Genomic DNA, 26,210 nt, shown 5'->3' with positions numbered 1-26,210 from the left:
CAGGCACGTTTAAGCTTACAGCGTGTTTTGATGGCTCTGGTTAGGTTTTTTTGGTTTGGTTTGGTTTGTTGGTACGTTTCTGTTTATTTTCGTTTTTCCTCGGTACGATATTGATGTCTAAATTACAGTCTCTATTAGGATAAGTTCGGACCTACACAAGAAAAGTATTTAGAATGTAAAGCGGGAACATGTTTTCATGTAACTGATTTCAGTAATTCAAAAGTAAAAAAAAAAAGAATGATGCATTTCCGCAGAGAAATTTTTAGGATTTTGTATTTCGGGAGGCTGCTATATACTGGATGTTTTGTTGTTTTTTTATAAGTGATTTCAAGTACCTAAAAAAAATCACCCTTGCCGGCTGTAGGATATAATAGGTACATAAAATTTGTAAATATTTTCGATAGAATTTACTTTTCAACAAAAATTATATTCCTTGGTCAGAACTAATTTTGAACAGCATGTATTTTGAGGGCATATAGATTATTAAATAATAATGAAATAATGTATTTACCTCCTTTTGTGATATACACCGTTTACAAAATTGATTTTGACTTCCAAGTAAACATGTTTCAAATCATTGCATTTTGAACGTACTAAGATTTTAAAAATTTAAATAAAAAATTCAGATATAGATGACAGATTTTCTTTTTGACTAATTGTCCCTCTAGTATTTACTACATTTTTTATCTCTTGTAAAAAAAAGCCACATCGCATAATTTTTGAGAAATTTTTTTTGGAGAATATATTTTTCCAAAGCAGACCTAAAAAATATACAGAAAGTTCCAATATTCCGTTGACACAGAACGACTACGTTTTTGAACCAAAATAAGTTAACTGCACATAATTTACCTTTATAAAAAGTGCTTTATTTGAGCGTTAGAGGGCATCAATCAAAAATAAATACCAACGTAAAATAAATTTAAAATTTATAAACCTTTTATGAAGCTCGTTGTCAAATATAATTTGTGATACTAACATAAAATTCCATATTTTCGCCAACTATATTGATAGCTTGATGGGACAAAAAACGTTTTTTTGAAAGTCTTCGGGAAATTTTTTCCTCAAAAAGAATGCGCGGTGGCGTTTTTTTACAACAAAAAGAGACAAAAAATGTAGTAAATACTAAAAGGACCATTTTACGAAAAAAGCAACCGGTCGTAGGTTGAATTGGAAAATATTTATACTAAAATTTATATAGGGGTGGGGGTAGTTTTCACCCTTCCCGTACTTTTTCTTGATTTTTGAGAAAGTCAAATATTAAAGCACTTAGCAAACATCTCTCTCTTCAGTCCTTCACCCTACGTGAGAATATGGTGACATCATGTGTTGATTCCCCTCACTTCCTCGGAGAAAGTTGTTCGACGCTGCGCCATATGCCATATGTGAGGCTTCGGGGAAGTTTTGGCCCACATAATTTGTGGTGTAACTGTTTTGACTTGGTCTACCCACCTCTTAGATGACCTCCCACGTGATCGTCTTCCCTCTACCTTTCCTTCCACCATCAGTCTCTCAACTGAGGTGCCACTCCTGGAAATATGGCCAAAATATCGGAGGATTGACTGATTTAATTTGGTAACCAGACGTGTCTCAATTTTTAGTTCTTCAATAATAGAAATGTTTGTTCGATGAGCCGTCCATGGTATTCGCAGCAGCCGTCGATATACCCACATCTCCAAGGCGTTTATTCTTTGCTTATCACTTTCCTTTAGTGTCCATATTTCAGAGCCATACATAGTTATGGGGAAAATGAGGGAGTTCAACATCCTATGAATAACTGTTCTTAAAATTTCTGAAAAAATGTGTTTATTTTTCCAAAATTTGAAGCCCTCTAGTGGACAAACAAAGCACTTTTGTATGTGTCCAATAAACTTATTTTGATTCCAAAAATACGGAATAGTTCTATGTCCACGGAATATTGGGACACCCTGTATAACCTTTATAAAGGAAGTGTCCAGGGGAAAAACATGATAAGCGCTATTTTACTAATTTTACAGAAGAGCACTAACGGCTGGTGGTTATCAGGTTCTTTCCATGTATTCTAGATTTTCACTACGCATATAACATAGGATTTAACAACTTATTGCCCTACAGAGTTTATACATTTTGTAGGGACCAGTTAGACTTACTACAATAATGTAAAATCATAAGAATTTGGCGTTTATCAAGTTTTTCCCCTGGACCCTTCAATTTTTAAAAGTAGTCACAGTATAACTCGACAATTTTCGATATTCTTTTTACTTACTTCTTCAAATATATTCTAACTTCTTCTATTTATTTACAATGCTACTTGCTGCAGCTCAAATTTATATCATTTATTATTATTTTAATTACACATATCAGGTAATTAAAATAATAATAAAAATTAAATAACCGTGTAGCTGCAAGTATTTTTATATCATGTCGTAAAAACGACATCATGAGTGTAAAACCCACCATAAAGAATTTAAAAAGCCATTTAAACAGTTAGAGATAGTTAGCGAATAAAATTTATATGCGGGATATGAGGGGCACGTGGGTCGCTGCCTAAACCCAAACGGTGAGGTTTTGGATGAAATAGGTGGTTTATTATATTCTAAGTGTTGTAAAGAACGTTTTTACGACTGCATTAGGTCGTTAGAGCGAGACGAAATATATTAAAACGGTGAGAAATTAAACGAGGCTATAAAATGTTTGTGAGTTTTGATAACTGTTGAATTAAATTTTAAATTAAAAGCAGTTCCATTAGTAGATTGAACCCCTTTAAAGGGGTTCAATAAAAATGATCAAAAATTTAGTGTTTTGTTCGACATCCTCTAATATTTTCAATAACATTTATGTCGAATATGTTTTTAATAAAATTTAAGAATCGTGTAATATGCTTATTAAAGCATTGAAAGTAAAAGAATTTCGGACTTCCATTGTCTTTATTTATTTTTGATTAACACAACGTTTCGGTCAGAAGGATCACTGACCGTTATCAAGTGTAAACTCTTCGAGAAGTTCCTTTTCGAGCTGACCTCTAAAGAGGTTTAAGGTCGAGAGGTCTTGGAAATCGGTAATCTTGATCTCAAAGTTGAATGTCAAAAGCGGCGTTCAGTGGAAAGGGCTATCAGGGACATTTAGAAAATTTTAGCTATTATATTGTTATTACTGCCTATAGTTATTGTATTTCAAACATTTCACAATACTATCTGACAATAACGTTATGGTTCGAAAAATGGCTCACCAAATTGGCCTTAATTCATGGCCAATTCCATTATATTTACGGGCTCTGATGATATTTTCCGATAAACTTGGATACTTACGTTATTGGCCGCGTATGTCTAAATAAATGCCCTATATACATCATTGCCCGTAACATATCTATTATGAAGAACCATCTTCTTTTTTCAGTGCCTTTCCTCTACACAAAGCATTGGCGACTCCTCGCATCTACTTATGATATGTGTCATCAGGGTTTCCTAATGACCTCCAGTCTATCGCTAAATCCGAACAGTACTATTTGAGAGACTCTATTAGGCAAACCTAATCGCGGTGGTTTGCCATTGCCTTCCTTGAGGTAGCGGGTCGCTGGTTTCTCTATTTAGATAAACCCAATACCTTTTACAGAGCAGTAGACACGCTACTACTGGAGCTACGGCCAGCCACCACGTAGAACCCCAACTGTTTAACTAGTTAACAACTTCTTGAAACAAATAAAAAGAAAAAAATTATCACATCACAACACTGATTGAAATACCGAGGATGTACAAGATGTCATCTATGTCTTCAGAATTGGATAAAAACTGTTTAACTTATTAATCAGAAATATAACATTTAAAACGAAAAAAAAAATCTCAGAGACAATGTGTTTTAAATAGTCCTCCTTGGTCAAAATACAAAATTGTTTATAGGTAGTTATAGAGGAAATATTCCATCAGGAGCATCATTTACGCAGAACCCTGACCAGGGGCGGATACAGGAATTTATTTAAAAATAAATAAACAGTAATGCAGAATATGCTTTTTAGGGCACGATTTTTAACCCAAAAGACTTCATACAACAAATAAAAAAAAGAAAATATAAATTACACCCCTGGTTAAAACACCAAAGAATATACAAAAAATCATTCATGTCCATCACTGTGGAGGAAACATACTATCAGGAGTGTCATTGAATCCAGACTGTTTAATTTGAAATCTGCTTCTTGCATTTATTAAAAAGAAGAATAAAATATATTATAAATAAAACAATCGATTCATACTACCAGATGGTATTTTACAAAGGCTGTTATGACCTTCAGATTTAGAGAGAACATGCCAACATAAGAATAATTTGAATAGAAGAGCAACTGTTTAACTAGTTAATAACTTCTTAAAACAAATAAAAAGAAAAAAATTATCAATTAATCAATACTTAATTAATTACGTAGAACCCTAACAGTTTGACTTGTGAACGACTTCATACAACAAATAAAAACAAAGAAAATATTATTAATTAAACCATCCCTGGTTAAAATACCAAAGTATTTACAAAAAGGCATCCATGTCCACAAATGTGGAGGAAACATACTATAAGGAGTAGCATTTATGTAGAACCCAGACTGTTTAATTTGATATCTGTTTCTTACATTAATTAAAAAGAACACCCTAAAAGATATTATAAATTAAACAACACTGGTAAAATACCATCTGGTATTTTACCAGGGTTAGTATGACCTATGCCTCCAGATTTACAGAACATGCCACCACAAGTACAATTTGAATGGAAGACCAACTGTTTAATGTGTTAACAACATACTAAAAATAAAATGAAGAAACGAAAAAGGTCATAAAAATATATTTCCTTCCATTGGCGATACACAAAGACTTTGCAGTAATAATACCGACACAACGGTATATAAACATTATCAACCCTCTATATGGTTTTAAATTATGACCTAAAAAGCATGCGGGTTATTAATCTATTACTGTACTTTAATGTAATTCTGTTGCATTTCGCAAATAACTGACCCCAAATAGCGTATAATCGATTTTCTGCAAATAACTAACCGCCACGTTCCTCCTGAAACCGAATCCAGCACAATTTCACGGTCGACAGACGGTATAAAAACGTCATTAAGATTTTGGCAATATACGAGAGCATTAGTTGGGCCCTAATAGCGCTTAGCGCGGCTGTTATTAGTAAACCTCCCGGATTTACACCACTGGAATGAAGCCAAGTGCCTTCGTCTTTCTGGCTATGTATTTTATTCATATCTGAGGGAACAGCCGGGATCGGCTGGAGTAATGTAAGAAGAGCGAGCTACGACAAAAGTAGAACAGGAAGAGTGTGAATCTTTGAATACGACATAAGAACTGAGTCTTTAGGTGTCGCTGTGTTTCTAGATTAAATACAACTAACTTGGGGTTTCGTAATCTTAGCGTTTTTAGAATACCATTCTAAAGGTTCTATATGGATACAGAATATTTATTACTATAAAACAGCTTTAACCACTTGAAACAGGAAAATATTTATTTATAGTAAAAAAGGCGCAAGTTAACTACCTTTTCAAATAAGACGGTAAATACAGGTAAAAGACCAGACGCAATATTATGAATTTATTTCTTATTTTCTATGAGCAAATAAAACTTATGTATTTATTTGAATTATTATTATTCCCGGTATATTTCATTCCACTAAGCGTTGTGCGACCTGCAGTTTCCTTATAATGTCCGTTTAAATGCCCAGGTTTCGCAAGCATAGGTCATGACTGGTTGTACACATTGGTGGAATGTTTTCTTCTCTAGATAAAGTGACATTCTAGATTTGAATATGATTGAGTTTCTTCCATAAGTACTCTCGCTGGGAAGAACCAGGAGAGACCGCAAAAGATGAAAATATAGTGTGAAATATAGTGGATACCACAAAAGACCCAGGTAATAGATGTCATTCACAGAATCAAATTTTTCAAGTGGCAATGGGCAGGACACCTGGCAAGAAGGTCGTGAACAGATGGACCAAAAATATTACAGCATGATTACCTACGAGGAAATAAGAGACTTAGAAGAAGACCAAACCTGAGATGGGATCATGATATTAGGAAATTAGCAAGGATTACTTGGGCCCGCATAGCAATAAACAATAATGGGCCTAACTGAAAAAACATTTTCTAAATATGTGAGGGACGCTACACCATAATTGGAACTGGTTGAATAAGCTGAAAATAATGATGATGATGAATGATGATATATTTGAATGTAAGCAATTTTTTAAGCAATTTGATATTATACCCGTTAATGATTTTTACATATCATAGATTTCAATGTATGGTAGTTATTGTTATATATACTATAAAAAAATAGTAATCTTTTATGGAATTTTATCTGCATTTACGGCTTTACTTTGTAAGGTTTTTAAATACCCGTCCAATGATGTCTATTATAGAAGATGTCTATTATATTACGTCTTAGTTCTATTGCCGTACCCTCACAGTCTCAGTCAACATATGTAACGGCTGTTCATACATAGCAGTGTAGAATTGTCCTCCGATTGAGTTAATTGCACTTATCCTTGAAAATTTGCGATGTGAGTATTTACTCACATCGCAAATTTTCAAGGATAAGTGTAATAAGATAAGAGATAAGTGTGATAACTTTCTAACTTTTAACTATCTGACTTTCTAACTCTAATATTTATAGTATCTGGTTTTATCATTAGTTCCATTAAAAAAATATACTGAAATTTCCTTCAATTTCGACTTGGAATTGCCTCTTCTTTCACATCAAGAGTTAGAGCAACCATAGCTCATTTTTCCTCTGTATAAATATACAGAAATATCAGTATACATATACAGAAATTTCAGTATATTTTTTTAATGGAACTAATGATAAAACCAGATACTATAAATATTAGAGTTAGAAAGTCAGATAGTTAAAAGTTAGAAAGTCTTTATAACGGGGTTTTCTTAAAACTGGCTCACCCTTATAACTTTTTTATTTTTTGAGATAAAAAAAAACGAGGTTTGGTTCGCATGTGACACAAATCAGGATTGATTGACGTATTAATTTTTTTCGGTCACTTCCTGTTTCACCAGAAATGAGTACTAGAAGTTTTGATTTTTAAATGGCACCGTCGGTATTTTTTACTTTATTCAATAGAAAAGGACACTCTGAATAGTGATATAATGTATCAAGAATAATATGCCAACTTTTGACATTTTCGCATATGATTTATTTGAAATTGTAACATGCGGTTCATAACGATAATTTCACACGAAATAACAAGTGTGTAGTACCAAATTATCCGTAAAAAATGCTTTTTCCTCGTTCTGTTTGAAAAAATTAAGATAGGATTAAAAATGAAGGGCCCAGGGAAAAAACCTGATAGCAACATTTTACTAATTTTATCGGAGAATACTGGATGGCTGGTGTCTGTCAGGTTCTTTCCCGTGTATTCTATATTTTTACTAGGCATATATCATAGGATTTAAAAACTTATTGCCCTGCAGACTTTATACATTTTGTAGGGACCAGTTAGACCTACTATAATATTGTAAAATTCTAAAATTGTCGCCATATCAAGTTATTCCCCTGGGCCCTTCAAATATGATTTGAAAATATTTTAACCAGCCAGGACAAGACACAAAACTCCTTGATTTAAAGTTAGTGTTTTTAACACAGCCATGATATTCTAGATGAAAATTTAATACGATATCATACGATAAATACGATATCAAAAGTTGACATGTGATATTTCATTCTATTCAGAGTGTCATTTTTCGTCGAATAAAGTAAAAAAATACCGAGGGTGCCATTTATAAATTAAAAGTTGTAGTCATTTTCGGTGAAACAGAAAGTGACCAAAAACAATTGAATACGTCAATAAATCCTAATTTATGTCATATACTAACATATCAAATCTCGTTTTTATATCTGAAAAAATAATAAAGGTAAGCTATTTTTGAGAAACACCCGGTATACTCCCCAATAATATAGAATCCTGAAAAGACAAAATATTCATTGGAGAAGGGCAAAAACAGCAAACTTCTTACAAAAAGGCTAGCTCTGATTGACGGAACAAGAAAATATTGCCGACAACGAATTTTAATTGTGAACGGACATTGTCTGGCGATAAGATCGGTGATGGATCCGGACGTGTGTGAACATGTCCTTTGAAAATAAAGGGAACGATATACCTATTTCTTTATTATTAACTGAAACTCTTGAACAAAAAGGAACTGAAACTTTACTATCTGTGAATTGAATATTAGACAGTCTAGAATTACAAACAAGGACACCTTATTTAATGATCCATTGCAACTTTGTAACAAATTTATTGCTAAAGGATACACTAGATTTGTAATATTGCTTTAGTACTCGAAAGAGTACTGTATACTCATTTATCATAGCTTAATATCTTTAGGGAGCGTTTCAATTAAATACCAATAAAGAACCTCTATTCTTCGAAGCAATGGCGCGTAATTCACCGTTTATTATTGCATTAAAGTGTCCGTCCGTTGTTCCTGATCTAGTGCCGATGCCGCCGGTAGGAGCGGTCGCCTATTATGCACCGATCATTAGGAAGTTCTAGCTTCATTTATCCTCTAATGCCGCCCGATTATGTTAATAAATGCACTGTGTAAGTGGATCATTAAGTAAATCAATTTTATCGCCGCCATCGCTTCGGACGAATTATATTTACATGTAAATATGCTTTGCCGATGTGTTAGTGTGTGTGTCTGCGCGTGACGGGCGGTTGGTCTGCGGTTTTACGCTTGTAAAATTTGTAATTTACTGTAGTAAAAATTTGGTTTACGAACTGTTTAAAAAACGAGTTAGATCATACAGAGTGAATAATGTCTAAATACATTTGTTGATTTGTTGGACTTCTCCACTAAATCTAAAAATTAAAAAGTTATTTTTTGTGAACACCATTACGTATAATCTATACGGAAGCTTGTCAGTGGGATTTTAATTGTAAAACAAATTTTTCTGTCCATTATATTACAAATAACTTTTGCATTCTGACAACCCCTTAAACTCATTTACTTAGACAATCAATTTCTTGTCTTGTCTTGAAATACTTTCAAGAATTAAAAAAAATCTTGTCTTGACGATTTCTTGAGAATTGATATCTTGTCTTGATTCAAGAAATCTTGATATTTCTTGATTTCTTGTCTTGATTCAAGAAATCTTGAAATTTCTTGACAAAATGGGAAAATGGGTGAGATTGGTTAATGTGATGTTTATGCTTTAGGCGTAAAATCGATGGTCAGGCATCAAATTTTCAAAAAATTCAAAAATTTTGGGCTCATCATACTACAGTAGCCAAAATCAACTAATTTACATAATTTTGTTAATTATTATTATTATTAAAATTAGTGATTGTGATGGTTCGTTGAGCAGCAAATCTGAGCCATTCGTAATTGAATCTGGTTCAGAATACCTACCACCTCAGGCACCTGGACGTAGAAGTTTAATTAGTGACTTTGACAGTAGTGACAGTGATAATACTACTACACATAAAAACAGTCAAAACACAACAATGATAAAAGCTACTCTACTTCAGTGGCGTACATTAAAATGTATTATTTTTTTTTATTTTAAAAGTTTTACATTAATTCTAAAAAAGTCTGTATGCCACTGAAGTAGACCCGCGTCGCAAAGTTTTTTTTATTCTAATATCGTAGGCCATAACATATCCAAAAAATTATTAAAAAAAACATCTAAAAATTAAAAAATTATTAGCCATTAAAAAAGGTTCCAATTTAATTTGGCCCACAGCACTTTACAACTTACAACTTTGGACGTACTTATATCAACTTTGGACATTGGACATCCGACAAAGTGCCTCGACATCCGACAAGTGCTTCGTTAAAATATTTTTTGCTTAATAATTTTTTTTCCATCAATTAATGGATATTCATATAATATACAAATACCTAAGTAAATGAGTATTTCTTTTTTATTTTATATTTTCAAGAAATTTCAAGATTTTCTTCATTTCTTGTCAAGAAATCTTGATCTTGAGAAGTAATTTCTTGTCTTGTCTTGAAATCCAAATATCATTTCTTGTCTTGATCTTGTCAAGTTTCTTGTCTTGAAATCAAGTTTCTTGTCTTGAAATCAAAGGCAAGATCAAGACAAGATCAAGAAGTTGTCAAAAAAATGACGACCCCCCCATTTACACCTCCCCCCCATTAAATACAAAAGTTACATATTTCAAAAAATATGTGCCAGCTCACCAGGGATAGAAGGTCATTAACAAGCAAATGTTCTAGCTTAATATAAGCTAACACTCCACTAACTTGACAAGAATCCTTCTGCCTCTGAAATGGAAACCAGCTAAAAGCGGAACTTGGAATCATGCAACAGTCTTAGATACTGGAAGAAGTTTCTCAGGACTCACGATTTAAGTAAAAACAACCTTCGGGTTGTCACGGGGTTTGTAACAAGGCACTGCCTCCTCAGTGAACAACTCAGTAGATTGAAGCTAAGAAAAAACGGCGAATGCAGATTCTGTGGGAAAAATGGAGAAACACCAAAACGCCTCATCACTGAGTGCGCCAAGATGACAACCATTCGTGTCATATTCTTTGGTACGACTGATATCGGAGATGGAGAACTACCCCCTCCCACTCATTCTACTACTATATTACTACTTAAAAAAACAAACAGTGTGTTATAATGATAGTATTTCTTGAAAAAAGCTTGGGTATTTTACCACCGAAACAAAAATCTAAAGAAATAAAAATGTCTTTAGAATCCAAGTAGAAACAAACTCGCCAGTAGCTTTTTAAACGTAAAGGAATTTGCCTAACCAACAAATTTCAGAAGGTATATTTCTCCCGGTCTTCAGAACCAAAAAGAAGAAAAAATACCATTTAAAATGTCTACATGTAACATCTACGAGGATATTGTCATGTCTTTTAGACAACACTTATTTCTTTTAAAACTTTGGCGTTCTCATAAACTTAGTTTATATAGTTTTAATCCCTACTTATAAAAAAGTTATGTTGATTTTTTTTTTTGCTGCCGCCCTCTGAAATTTTAGTTTTTGCTCTAAAAAAATTATCCAACGTAAACAAGCTCTTAATTTTTAATTTAAACCGTGCCGGAACCATTTAAATAACATGGGATTTTCTAACCTTTTGCATTTAATTTTTTATCTCCAAAGCAAATGAACCTACAGCTCCGACAAAGACATATTCTAATACAAAATTTTACGCTCTACAAAAAAGGTATTTTGTTTTTTTCCACAGAAACTTTACTTTAAAAGTTATTCGCGGTCAAATATGCATATAATTCATAAACGAAATTTTCTATCATTCACTGCAAATTCTAACTGCGCTTTTTGATTTTGACTAAACAAGGATCTAGAGCCATACTTTTTCCAATAAAACAAGATTTCTTTACCAACTTTAATATGGAAAACTAATATTCACCATCTATGATCAATTGATCAAAATTATAATTTAAGATTATTGTTTCATTGCTTTTCAGTGTTCGTAAATAATATTTATGAACACTAAAACAAAAACTGAGTTTTCCGTATTAAAATTGGTAAAGAAATATTGTTTTATTGAACACACGGGTATAATATCTCATAAAATTATTTATTATTTAATTATATTCCCTCAATTCTTGAAAACACCAGATTTAAATTAAAATCACAGACATTTAATGTTTAGATATATAAACATATAATTTGTAGTAACAAGTAGCTCTGAAATATTTAAACATCTCATTTATAGAACTATATTTCATATTTTATTTAACATCTCATTTATAGAACTATATTTCATATTTTATTAGGCTTTATACAAAAGTGTCGATTCAGCCGCCAATAATTTTTAAGAAAATAAAGTTAAAATTATTTCCACCCACTGACAGTTAAATTTGATTTGTATAGACTCCTACTAATGAACTATAAAAAAACCTGAATCTCATTAGTCCCACTATATTTGTAAATTTATTGGTTATATATAAAAATGTCAATTCTGCCAATATTTTTATTTTATTTTAAACAGTTAAATTTGATATACGTACAGACTTTTAATCATTAATAATAAATAATCTTAATATGAATAACGAAAGTATACACTTTATCTAACTAATTAATATCACTATAATTCTTACTTTTTTTTTATTAGGCGTATGGATCTTATTAGGTATGGATAAATGTCAATTCTGTCATTATTAATTTATAAGAAATTAAATCTAAAATTATACATATATGAAAGCGATAAGGAAATCTGTGAAACATTTTATGAATATAAATCTCACAATTCGCGTTATCGGTGCGGCATATCTGAAAGAATCTCATTAATGAGTTGATTGGTAATTGCTGTAAAACGGGCAATAAAATCTAAGTTAAAAGACCAGATATAATTTCCAATCTGTGAAGTAATCTATCCGATAATTACAGATTTCACAGGTACATCGATAACTTGACTGAGTTTAAGAAGCAAGGAATAAGGAATTATTTGGCGCATACTGTGTGGTGCATCGGAACACGGGTCATAAGAAATCCCATGTTAATTTTGAAAAGGTCAAATATTATCTCGCCAGATAATTTTAAGCAAAAGTTGTATTAGACTTTTTTGAAGAGGCGTTAAAGTTGTACTTTTATGTAGAATTTCGTTTTATTTGGAATAGTCATTTAAAAGTTATTTGGAAAAATCTACCTTCAAAATACTAAAGTTTTATAATACGGTCCAGAGAAAACTATAATTATTAAAACACCAGCAAAAATTTGATTTGTCATTGTCAAATTCGATGTCACAATTTGTTTACAAAAATTTGAAGGTACCAAACAGAGTAATTTTGTATAAAATAATTATGAATTTCGAAACTTCTGAAAAAGTGACCATGGTTAAACGGCATTTTGCTGGAAATAGTATTCGCTGTGTTAGATATGTTCGCAGCTCAGTCTCCGGAAAGCCTATACCGAATAAGCCAATAGTTTAAAGAACAAACCGGAGGTTTGAAACTAAAGGCACTAAGGTATTAGGCACATGGAAGTGTGAAGACAAAAATAATTGAACAGGAAGAAAATAACAATGACTTGAATATTCTTCATGTTGAAGAAAAGAAAAACATTGACTGCCGTTTATTGGGGATACAGTAGGAAAAGACCACAGGATCTTTCGCTGAACGACAATCAAAAACCGTCTTTATGGGTATATTAAATAGTGAAATTTAGACGGACTGAAAACGACACCTTTGTGGAATGCTAAAGATTCTCTCCTTAACAGTATTGTATAGTGAATTGTCTGTTCAGTTCAAAAATAACGACCTATTTAGACAATCAGCTGTGTTTTCATTATTGTCGTGCACAATGCAGAAGTGCATTGAAGAAGAAACCAAGAAAGAAAAGAAGTAAATGGAACAAAGACTAGCTTCTAAAGACAATATCACTGTCTCATGTAAATTTAATGAATGGACTTTACTTTGAACCTTCTGATTGTTCATACTTATTCAGAAAAAAAACACAAAAATAATTCGGATAAGGTGAGTTTTGCTGCAGTACCTATATGCATCATACTGCAACAAAATCCGCGTTATCCCAATAATTTTTGTGTCTTTTCTCTATAAAAATTAAATATTAATCTTCATTTCTATAAAGACCAGATACAAAATAATGATTCCACTTTCCACACCAAGACAGTGATGGACACATTTTTTTGTATGCGTTTTGTCTTGCGGGTTTTGGTACAGCATGATATTTGCATCCTAATTTGGAATTATTAGCTAATGCTTTTTTATTAAAATTAGGTAAGGCTATGAAATGGATAAGACGTCAGTAGTAATACTATACTACAATAATGACAATAAAAAGCAAATATAAGTGGATAAGACGGATTTTGCTGCAGTATCGTAATTTGTAGTAAATTTTATATAGGAATAGACGACCTTTGCTGCAGTTTGGAAATATGCTTATGTAGATTTTAGGCTCCACTATTAATGTATAGCATTAAGCCATTTTTTTTAAATGGATAAGGCGTGTTTTCCAACTGACGCCACAACTTATAACAATGTTGTTTAATATATACTTCCATGAGCATTAACTAAAACTGATTTAAAGAGAGACGTGAGATCACACAACTTTTTGTATTGAAGAACTGCGTTTCGAGACATGGCATTTTTTACTCTCACCATAAACATAATTTTATGTTTTTGATGATATATGATATTATAGGACATAAAATAGATTAAAATATTGGCGAAATATATTGGTTTGGTAAAAAAAATATCCAAAATAAAAATATCATCTAATTATGTAACGGAGAACGAAGACGAAGTTTATATTGAACGTCAAATATTTTATTATTTCCAATTGAAATTACCGTTTTGTCGGAACAAAGCCCTCTGGCATAAGCAACGACGAACACGGGCTTTCTCTCCGCAAGCTCCGTTTGGTCCTAATTGTCTGTTGCATCCTTAATGACATTACTAGAACAAACTTAGTTCGGCCACTTCACTAATGGAAGGTACATTCAAAGGAAATTCTTGTAAAGGAACTTACAAAATTTAAACTATTTTCCGCAGTTATTAGCCGATGCACTTTCGGAAAATGGCAAAGCAGAAAGGGTTTGAAAACAGTAATGAGTGCCATATCGTTCTCAGATTTAACTTTAATGCGTTATAGTTATTAAATGGCTAATCTTAAGCAAGACCATAATTTTTATTGATTTTATGCCGGGTGGTGGATCAGCGTTAGAAACAAATAGAAAATATTAATAAAAACATAGAAAATCCCTTGCAAATTTTGAACTATCTAAATATTCTTAAGTATGTTTTCCATTGTCGCAGAGAGCATGGAAGACTTGCAAACGCTGCTAGACAGCGTACATGAAGCTAGTTGCAAATGGGGTATTAATATAAATACCAAGAAAACGAAATGGATGTTTGTGGATAAAATACAAATTAATCCAATCCCGATAAAAGTCAGCGGACACAATATTGAACAATTACCACATTTTAGATATTCAGGAACCTGGCTAAATAGCGAAAATACATGTGACGAAAAAGTAAAGGCAAGAATTGAAATGGCACATAGAGCAATCAAAAAAATGGAATAACTAATAGAAACCTGTCAATGCAAATCCGATTACGAACACTACGTAAGTCGAGAATACAAATAAAATAGAAGCCTTGTTAAGGTGCTACCGGAGAATCCTTAGGATTTCTTGTACCGAACATAGAAACAACGAAGAAGTTCTTGGAAAGCTAAATAAAGTTCGGGAACTCTTAACCAGTCCAGAAAGGTTAGCTACTTTGGACACATAATGCGTGGCACGAAATATTATATTCCTCGTTTAATCATTCTACAAAAAATCGAAGGTAGAAGATGGGTAGGTCGAAAGAAACTGTCATGGCTGAGAAATATACGGAACTGGACCAGTTTGGGGGTGGAGAGGCTGTTTCATGCAGCAGAAGATTTCTAAGAAGAGAGAGAGAACTCTTCAACAAAATAGTCATGGAGATCGCCAACACCCGAAGACAGGCACGTCACCGCAAGAAGAAGTATGTTGAATAAACATATCAAATTTTAACAATCTTAGATATATAAAGCTGTTTTTAACTAATTAAAAAAAACTGCATCTATTTTTAAATTAAAACTGAACAGGTAACAATGTAACCTAACCTAACCAGACAAATGTCAACATATCTTAAGTCCTCAACCTATGATTTTGTCAATTTGTTGTGCTGTTTACGCTACTGCGTTATAATACCTACAGTTAGTTTCCTGAAATGCATTTTTGTAATTGCAATTTAAAATTTGTTACAAACAGACAAAAGCCTAACGTTTAAAAAATACAATTTAATATTTATAAAATCGTAGGTTGACAACTTAAGGTATAAAAACTTAATGTTAAAATCAAGAACAAAGTCCAAACCACTGTCAAAAAAATTTCTTAATTAGTGACCGGTTTCGGCAATTCCAGCTATCATCAGACCTTTGTCAAAGACAGTTGTTCGTTTGACTTTCAAATATGGAAAGTCAAACGAACTGTTGACTATTGATTATTGACTATTATTTTCGGTTGGTTCATGTTTCATCGGAAAGGACTACACATTTTGATTTTTAGATGACACCCTTGGTATTTTTTACTTCATTTGATACAAAATGTCATTCTGTGAGAATGTCATAGCAAATGTCAACTTTTAACATTTTTAATTAAAAAAAAATAACATTTTAAATTTTAAATTATAGTGCCATGGTCCTTAATGTAACGACAACTTGACTCGAAATACCAAGTGTGTGGTACCAAATTATTCGCAAAATAAATCTTTATCTAAATATGCTAATGAGCCACCCTTGTTCCATTTGAAAAATTGAGATATAATTAAAAATACAATTTGGACATCCTTTAACCAGCCAGGACCAAACGCGAGACACATTAGACGATCAAATATAATTTTCCAGAGCTCCTTGATTAAAAATTAGTGTCACAACACAGTCATGGCATGGATTAAATTTAAAATCCATTTTTTTAAGCGAGAATGTCAGAAGTAGATGTCATATTGAATAGGGAAAATACCAGGGGAACATACCAAATCTCGTTTTTTTTATCTGGAAAAATAAGAAAAGTTGTAGGGGTAAGCCAATTTTGAGACGCACTCGGTATAAATCTGACCGGATGAACGAACAAAGCTATGCGCAGATTTTATTAATCGGAAGAAGACACAGCAGAACACGTTTTATGTCAGTGCGAATATGGCGGTTCTTTGTATTAGATAATGATACGCCATTAACAAAGACTTATATAGAGAGTTCAATGTCCTTTTTGTATAGATAGGACCATTGAATAGGGAACATATCAGGGGAACATACCAGGGGAACATACCAAATCTCGTTTTTTTATCTGAAAAAATAAAAAAAGTTATAGGGGTGAGCCACTTTTATGACGCACCCGGTATAAAGCTGACAGGATTAACGAACAAAGCTATGTGCAGATTTTATTAATCAGAAGAAGGATACAGCAGAACACGTTTTATGTCAGTGCAAATATGGCGGTTCTTTGTATTAGACAATGATACCTGATATTAGACAAAGATAAGACCTATATAGAGTGTTCAGTGTCCTTTTTGTAATATATAGGAATGAGATATATAATATAACCTATATAGAGATCAGAAACGGATCTTTAAAACTAAGCACAATAGCCACCTCAAAAACTTAATAAAATATAAAACAGGATCGGAATCCCATGTTATGCAGAACATCGAACAGAACCGCAAAATATGAAAACCGAAACCGCAATATTAAATTTATCGCGTACATGCTGGAGTAATTGAAGTATTTTCAGCGGCGCTAGGCCCTAATGGGCACAGTGCAGGACCGGACAGCGTAATAAGACGGTTCCAGAGACCGTATAATTTTCGACTGACCCTCGCCATTATTGTGTTTTCTGTCGCTTTGGATTGTGATTGTATTAGAGGCCATCTGGAAACGACCGGACGTGTTAAATTAGTAGCTTCGGGGCGTTATAATGTGGCGATAATAATACAAAAGCTCTGTCTTGTATAGCATTGAATTGGGTTAAATAAGAATAGAGAGTATCACTATATCTCTTGCGTACGCATTTTTTAGCAGGGCTATATTTTGAAAAGCATTTGACAGCCGTACACCTGCTTTATGTACGAATTACTAATTCAATCTAATTAATTATAACGAAGTATTTCTGTTTAAAGCTTTTCAGGCCACTGAGACCACCCATTCGTCGACCGATTTCGGAGTTATACTCCATTATCAGGACGACTTTGGTTGTCTACCTCGACCTGGCAAGCTCCAAACAGAAAACGCACGTCAAGTACATTCGCATTATTGCCGCTTTCAGACTATATCTCTTTTCACTGATATTCAAAAGTTATTAAATTCATTGTATCTAAATAGTATTTTATATCATGGAAAATAAATTTCTTGCAGTTTTTAGGTATATAATAAAATTATATAAGAGTTTCTTGCCTTCAACATGGAAATTAATTCCACGCTGTGTTCTCCATAATGTGGATGAACCTGCTCTCACTACCGGATTCGGGGCTCTACCCCATCATCAGGTGAGCGTTGGTCATTTCGACAAAATGACGAGCACAGCGCAGAGTATGTAAATACGACTTGTCGTAAAGTAGCGGTAAGATATTAAGTCCCGCATCGCGAGTACCGGCCTGCGTGCAATTGTAGTACTTTCGTACCACCGAGGCACAACTATCGGTAGTAAATTAAGGCTTTTTTTGGATAGCCCAAAGTATATAATGGAAAATAAATTTCTTGCAGTTTTTAAGTATATAATAAAATTATATAAGAGTTTCTTGCCTTGAACTGCTAATATAGAAATTAATTTCACGCTGTGTTCGTCATAACGGGATGTAACATCCTACCGCTACTTTACGACAAGTCGTATTTAGATACTCTGCGCTGTGCTCGTCATTTTGTGGAAACGACCCAAGCTCACCTGATGATGGGGTAGAGCCCCGAACCCGGTAGTGAGAGCAGGTTGATCCACATTATGATGAACACAACGTGGAATTAATTTCTATATTAGCAGTTCAAGGCAAGAAACTCTTATATAATAGTATTTTATAGTACTGTTTTGATTCTTTAGAAGTAAATTTTATGTTTATATTGTTTTATTTTGTAACCACACCATTAATCCAATAGTAGCAAGGACGTTCCAGAACACCCTTTTCTATTATAGGAGATAGTCAAAAACTAATATCGGTGTAATTTTTTTTTATCAAAAACATGATGGTGAAACCCGCACATCGATATCTGTTACCGTTTAGGAGTTACGGAGTGTTTTTCAAAAATGTGCATTATTAACAAATCGCTATAACTTTTTGCTATGAAAAAAATTGTTTTTATGAAAACATTTCCAAAGCACCTTTTTGCGTAGAATTTAATGGTTTAAGTATAGTTTTTTAAATTAATAATTCAAAAATTATCAACAGAAAATTTGTTTGTTTATATGGGACGCCCTGTATGTTTTTAATTAATTGAAAATAATTTAAAATTACCTTTCCAAAAGTATAGTATTTGACATTTTGCTCGATTCCTCTTCGAGATATAGAATTTTTAAAAATTCGCCCACTTTGAATAAGTAGGTTTTGAACGGCGCCAGCTGTGTAATGGAAAAAAATTCTAGCTGTGAACAGCAATTAAAACGAAAATAATATTTGCAATGAGAGATACAGAATTTTATGACAATTTCAAATATATTTAACAACATCAACACATTTAAACTGTATCTAATAACAATAAAAAGTTATAGGTGTTCTGTCTATATGTTTGTTTGATATTAAATGTAGTTATAATTTTTATTGTTGTCGATCCAATAATATATAATGTGTTCTTTTTTTATAAATTGGATTAGGATCAAAAGAAATCAACAGAAGTCCTTTGTTTTAAATTTGTCGACGTTTCGCAAAATTTATTTGCATCTTCAGGACACTACAAAGTTAAGAGAGCAGAAAATACAATCAAATAAAAGTTTTTTTTTTTCAAAAATTTAACAAACCACCCAAAACACATATCAGTGGAATCCCACATATATACAATTGGTAAAACTACCCTAATGTTAACAATACATATATTTTATTTAATTGTTAACATTAGGGTAGTTTTACCAATTGTATATATGTGGAATTCCACTGATATGTGTTTTGGGTGGTTTGTTAAATTTTTGAAAAAAAAAAAAACTTTTATTTGATTGTATTTTCTGCTCTCTTAACTTTGTAGTGTCCTGAAGATGCAAATAAATTTTGCGAAACGTCGACAAATTTAAAACAAAGGACTTCTGTTGATTTCTTTCGATCCTAATCCAATTTATATAAAAAGAACACATTATTAAATGTAGTAATCTGACTATTAGCGGTGTTAAAATGTAAATTTACAATTTTGTTTTTGTGACGTCCAAGGTTATAATAAAAAGGTTCTGATAAAGATCTAATAAAGATCGAAACGTTGACTATGATAATGTGTTTGATAAAAAAAAAAAACATTTTATTACGGACCATAATCACAAGAAACAATCTTCAAAAAAATAACAATAAAAATAAATAGCAAATCAAGACATGAGATTATGCCTACATTTTTTATGTCGACCCCAACGACTGGGGATGAAAGATGACCTCACATAACGGCTAAGTACCTCTAATTCTTGTCTAGATACGGGTAGCTTAAAAATAAAAATCTTTATTCTTCCTCAAAGATAAAAATCCATAGGCGCTAAGTCCGGGCGCCTCGACGGCCAACGGCTGGGATCTTGGTATATTATTCTCGAAATTGAATGCAAAACTTTTCTGATAACTTCAGCATTCTGAGACGGTGCACAGTGCTTCGTCCCATGGACAAAAATCGAAAAAAAAGTTAAAATTTACTAATATCTGAATATGTAATTTTATACTTATAGCAATGTTCAACCATCCTGTATATTATTTTTCATAAACAGCGTTTTTTGTTAGCAAAATTTTCACTAAAAATAAATTTTGCGATCATTATCTTATATCAGTGAAAAGAATAACATTCATAGTAGTTCTGTATATGGAGTTAAACGGTACGTACTTAATTGAAAGCCACTATGGATATTGTTAAACAAGGTATGTACTTTAAATTTATTTCTAAACAAGTTCGTGATTGTTTATTTTTTATTTATTTTTTAAGATGATTCTTAAATGGGTATAAAAATTTTACGATTTCAAACTTCAAAAAGGCATTAAAAAAACATATCAAAACATATCGTATTTATTGAATATTTTTGTTGTCATATTCATACACTTTTAATTTTTGTATAGTTCACCTGCGTCTGCTTGCGACGAACTTTATTTTATAATACTTTTCAGATGGAGTAAAATTGATAAGCAATGCCGATCTTATTTATACTTGGCTTGATCATAAGGACAAGAACTCAAAATTATTTGTATATCAACAAATGTGTTCTTTATTAGATATTGATGAACCTTCCAGTTAAATGAGATACCACTTGTGCCTGGAAAAGCCAACTATGTTGGAGCGAGAAACGTCGCATAAAAAAAGTTTCCATCTTTCAATTTATTATAAAACCTCATACCCAAGAAAAGGAAAAAATAATATATGGATATGGTCTATTAAAGAGGTAACTATTAACATCCAAACCCCTCATACCAACAAAAAGAACAGTAACAACGCGAAAAAGTAACATATTAGAAAATGATGTACAGAAATATCTTATATGTGAGGATATTTCATCTACCTGTGATTTGGATACTATAAATTTGGAAGATTCTGTCAGCAGTGATTCTTCTGAATCAGAGTAGTTTCGATTTATGTATTTTGTTGTCCTAAAGTAAATTTATATTATCTTAATTTTTTTTTAATTAAATATAGCATTAATGTTTCTTTTTCATTAAAGAAAAATATTTTTATCTTATATTAGGCTTATATTGTGGAATCATGTTCTAATGTTATTTGAATTCTTTTTTATCACAGGGATGTATTTAATACTTACACCGTTTTCATACTATAAATTATTATTTCCTTCGATGGAACACAGCTCCAACATTTTTATTATGTATAAGATTTTTTTTCATAAACGTGGGACTAAGAACATCATCATTTAGTACAATGAGAGTACTCATCATTTGTGTTCAAATAAACCTAGTTTGAATAAATTGCCTACAATAAAAGAGAAGTTTTCCATTTTTGTCCTCTAGAGCCATATGTTCGAAGCACTGTGCGGTGCCTCGTCTTGCTGGAAAAATATGTATTCGAGTTCCATTAGGCACAGATCATCACTAAGGTGTCCAAAGCCTCCTAGTTAAAAGTGGCGAATAAAAATTCTCTATTTCGAAAAGGACTATAACAAAATATTCAGTATGCTATATTTTTGGAAAGGTAATTTTAAGTCCTTTTCAGTTAATTAAAAATATACAAGGTATCTCTCTCGCAAATAAAAAATCAATTTTTCTGTAGATGACACTTAAATTGTTAATTTAAAAAAATGTATAATTAAACCATTAAATTCTGCGTAAAAAAGTGATTAGGAAAGGTTGTAATACAAAATTTTCCATAGCAAAAAAGTTACATAGCGATTTGTTAAAAATTTATATTTTTGGTAAATACCCCGTAACTCTGAAACAGTAACAGATATCGGTGTGCGGTTTTCACCATCATGTTTTAGATAAAAATTGAGCTCCAGACACCTATATTAGTTTTAGTCTGTCTCCTATAGAAAAGTTTTTTGAATTAGTAAAAAAATGTATCAGCGTGTTTGAGACAACTGTCTTTTGTATTCGTTTTATAAAGAACGCATTCTTTATATCAGGTCTACACTGGGCCTATTAAAATTACCAAAAGTTCAATATCTCCCTCTTATTGTAACGTAATTATTTAATGGAGCTAAGGTGTGCTTCTCTCAATAAGGACATCGACATCCTCTTCAGCTTTTTTTGATTCAATTTTTGCCTTAAGGTATTAGGCACTATGGACTCAGGTATTAATATTAGCCGCAAATTGCGTTCTTTGCAAACTTGTCAATCTTTATATGCCCTTGGTGCTTCTAGAATCTTCTTAGAGCAGCCACCAAAAATGACAAGAGAGAAAGATATAGATACTAAGCTCGACCCGCAAAAAATCATTATCTGAATGTTTTACGATGGCAATTAGATAGAAACTGTGGTTGGATTGTAATTATTATAATTCTGTTTCTATCTGTATAGAGTTGTTCATTATTGCAACAGGTTTTACTTTTTCACTTCATTTTTAAACAGTGTTAAGACATTTATTTGTTTTGACGAAGTAACGTCTGTCAGTTTTGAATGTTTCGTTCATTCCACTGAATTTATGTAACAAAGAAAACCACAATACTTTGAATAAAAAAGATTAAGGAAGGAGTATAATGCTATCCATGTACTCATGTATGGTAGACGGACAAGGGGCCGTAGGGTTCGTTGACAGTTCTGTTTGACCGTTCTGTTTTACAATTCATTTGACATTTGAATTTGAGTTGAAATTTTGTGGATTTGTCGGTCTTTACTGAGCTTATTTTATGTTATTTGCTATTTATTCTACTACTGGTAGTTGTCTAAAGGTAGTAAATCGAGAAGGAAATTGTGGCAGAACTTAAATTAACAGTGACTCTATTGCGATTATCTCAAGATTTATTTAATCTCTCCACAATAATAAAACACTTTTATAAGGGAGCAACGGCCCAACGACGGCGAAACACTGGTCCCTGATAGATCACCGAAGTTACGCGACATAAGAATATGCGAGAAGATGGATGGGTGACCGTCTTAAAACTCTTTCGTGTTGTTGTTCAATGGAAAGAGTGTATCATCTATAAACAAAATAAATCATTCACGCCGGTTCCAGAATATCTAATATATCGTGAGTAAGAGTCGATTTAAACACTCGCAAGTCGGTATGACATTGACCATGATATGGCCGAGGACCGTGGTTCGGATTACGCGTAAACAAAGTAGGCCCCGTCCAGATTAGCCTTAGCAGCAAAAAGGAGACTTTAACTTAAAATACTTTACTTTTTTACTCTCAGACGAGTAATGTAATATTATATTAAATAAAATTAATGGTTCTATACTAAGACCATATTTGGTCCTAAAAGGTCATTTTTGGTCCGGATTCATTACCGTAACATAATTTAATGGAGATCCATCAGAGAGTATATTACTACCAAAAAACCTGTACATTGGGATATAAATTTCAACAAACTTCTAACTTATTTGCCTTCAATTAGTATATAGTTTATTTTCACTTACCTCCAGGACTTTCTCCTTGTGCAAATGATGGCGGTAACGCAAACTCATCTTCCCCAAGAGTAGGAGACAGAAAAATCCATATGGACGGTAGCAAAAGCAACCTTAACCTATAATAACAATAAAGAGCATTAGTAAATTTCAAATCTAAATAATTGTATGTATTTGAAAGAGCTCGTTCAATGTATTATTATAATGGCGAACACTTTGCTGAATTAGGTAGGTGAATACTATTAGTTATCGTCTCTATTCATTTTTCTTTTGATTGTTTTTATTTAAATAAAACAGATGCTCATTTAAGATGGAAAATAATGGGAAATATTTCGTTTGTGAGCCAGCTGTCAAAGGAAGTCGGCATACAATAGAATGTAGTGGATGTTGCAAATTGATTCATAAGGGAACTTCACTTAAGGGCACTTCACTGGACTGTCAAATGCCGAATTTGATAAGATTAGTACTACAGCCAGCTTGTGTAACTTGTGTAATACATTCTCATTCATGGGTATGTATTACCTATGAATGGGTAATACATACCCATTCATGGGAATATATTACCTTCGAAAAGTGTAAAGTTAAGTGTGCATCACTTGCAAAGAGAAGTATTTCTGAACGATCAACGAGAACACCCAGATCCTTAGCATTCAACGATAATAATAATGTGTTCAAGTGATCAAGTTGTAGATGTAGAGGTATCAGGAAGTAATGTTTACAACCTGATTCCACAAAAAAATAATGAGCTACAGGAAAAAAGCACAGTTAGCAACAAAAACCTAGTCTTTATGGTTAGGAATATGTTGTAAATCTTGGGTGAGACAGTGAAGAATTATCAACTGCTTCTCAAAGATCAACCAGTCCAGAGTGGATCAACACAAGTGAACGTAATAGCTGAAATTCAAGATCAAGACTCCAAGATCAAACATTTTAATTATTATTTTAAAATCTAATCCTACCGCATTAGTAGAACACAAATTAGAAACAAGTCATAACTTTGATTTTGACAACACCACTATTTTACAAACACAATCAAATTATTAAAAAAGCCTAATTGCAGAGGTGATCGAAATCCAAAAAAAAATTGCGTTAATAAAAGAACAAACGTAGAAGACCTGAGTACAGAATATTTTAATATTCTTTCAAAAATTAAATAATATAACTTCAAAATAATGGTTTAAATCCAAATAATAGTAGATAACGGCGTCAGCGATGGCTATGAAATGAAGATCGCTGTCATTTTATATGTAAATTTATATAGGAAAGGCCATCGATCGTCATTTCCAAGCCAACTGGACGCCGTTTTTATTCGATCATACAGTACTTTAACCACAAGGGTAGATTGGTTTGTTTAGGTTAAAAAATGTGGCGAAAAAAAGGTTAAAAAATGTAGTATAATATAGTAGTAAAAAAAAGTATCATTTAACTTTAACAGCGAGGATAGGTTAAAAACTTTATTTCTTCTCGCACGTTTTTTAATTACTTCCATTTTTGAAATTTTTTGTATTCCTTTTCATAAGTTATTCGGGATTTAAATGGAAGTAGTTTGGATATGGTGTTTGTCGCCTCGGCTTGAATATCTGTTGGTAATTTACTTATTTCGTTTTGAGCCATTTCTGGCTCCCATTCAATCAGCAATCGACACGAAAGAGAATTAAAAAATATCGACTCAAAACTGACAACTAAAGAGACAGCTTTATTTATTTGTCAAATTACATAGAAACCAACGCCAACCCAGCACAATATTTTCTCTACTCGAATAAATTCCTTGAAATAATAATTTCTGAATATTTTTTATAACGTAACTCGCTATGAAAAAAAATGTTTTATACACGACGATAAAATTGCATTATCGTCTCCCGAAATTAATTCACTCGCGATTTCATCGCTTGTGACTTAATCTTTTCGGTCCATGATAAAATACTCAATTTTATCATCTTGTATAAAAAATAACTATTCAACTATTCTTTATCTCCATGTAAAAATTATCTTAGTATTTTATCAGCTAGAAGTAGTTGCTCTCTGAATACGGTTGTATTGGTAAATCGATTGCTGCATCGATTTTTTCTTTTTGGAAGATTTTTTGATATTTTTGTATATGGGTGTTGTTTTTTTTTTTAAATGTACGGGTGTGTTATGTGTTAAATAATAAAAGTATATCCACCACTCCCCTCTATACCATCCGTATATTAATGGTATACCAGTATATTAATGGAAATGGCTGAGAAAATTCAGATTTAAATATTGGTAACATATACATATATTTTATTTAATTGTTAACATTAGGTGAGTTTCACCAATTGTATATGTGTGGAATTCCACTGAAATGTGTTTTTTGGGTTGTTTTTATTTTTTTCCTAATTTTTTGCTTGTATTTTACTCTCTCTTAGGGTTGCCACCTGTCCTTTTTTGAAAAATACAGTCTTTTTTGGAACAAATTGTCCTTTTGACTTTTTTTGACCCAAAAAGTCCTTTTTATTTCCTCTGAGAAAATTATCTACAGCAGTAATATTCCTTTCGTCC

General features: G+C 32.3%; 1 protein-coding gene across 7 annotated transcripts in view; it reads right to left on the bottom strand.

Moving 5' to 3' along the window:
* The window catches only part of LOC115875628 (collagen alpha-1(XVIII) chain-like), a 955,759-nt gene that overhangs the window by 656,001 nt on the left and 273,548 nt on the right, over positions 1–26,210 (bottom strand). For all 7 annotated transcript variants that reach the window (XM_030891132.1, XM_030891136.1, XM_030891133.1 and 4 more), the window contains exon 2: positions 23,700–23,806. In XM_030891132.1, coding sequence (XP_030746992.1) covers positions 23,700–23,806 — 107 coding nt within the window. The remainder of the gene's footprint in view (positions 1–23,699; positions 23,807–26,210) is intronic.

The sequence above is a fragment of the Sitophilus oryzae genome, unplaced genomic scaffold (assembly GCF_002938485.1).
Source record: "Sitophilus oryzae breed Bouriz unplaced genomic scaffold, Soryzae_2.0 scaffold_1393_pilon_pilon, whole genome shotgun sequence".
Lineage (NCBI taxonomy): Eukaryota > Metazoa > Arthropoda > Insecta > Coleoptera > Curculionidae > Sitophilus > Sitophilus oryzae.
This window is presented reverse-complemented; position numbering and strand designations above follow the sequence as displayed.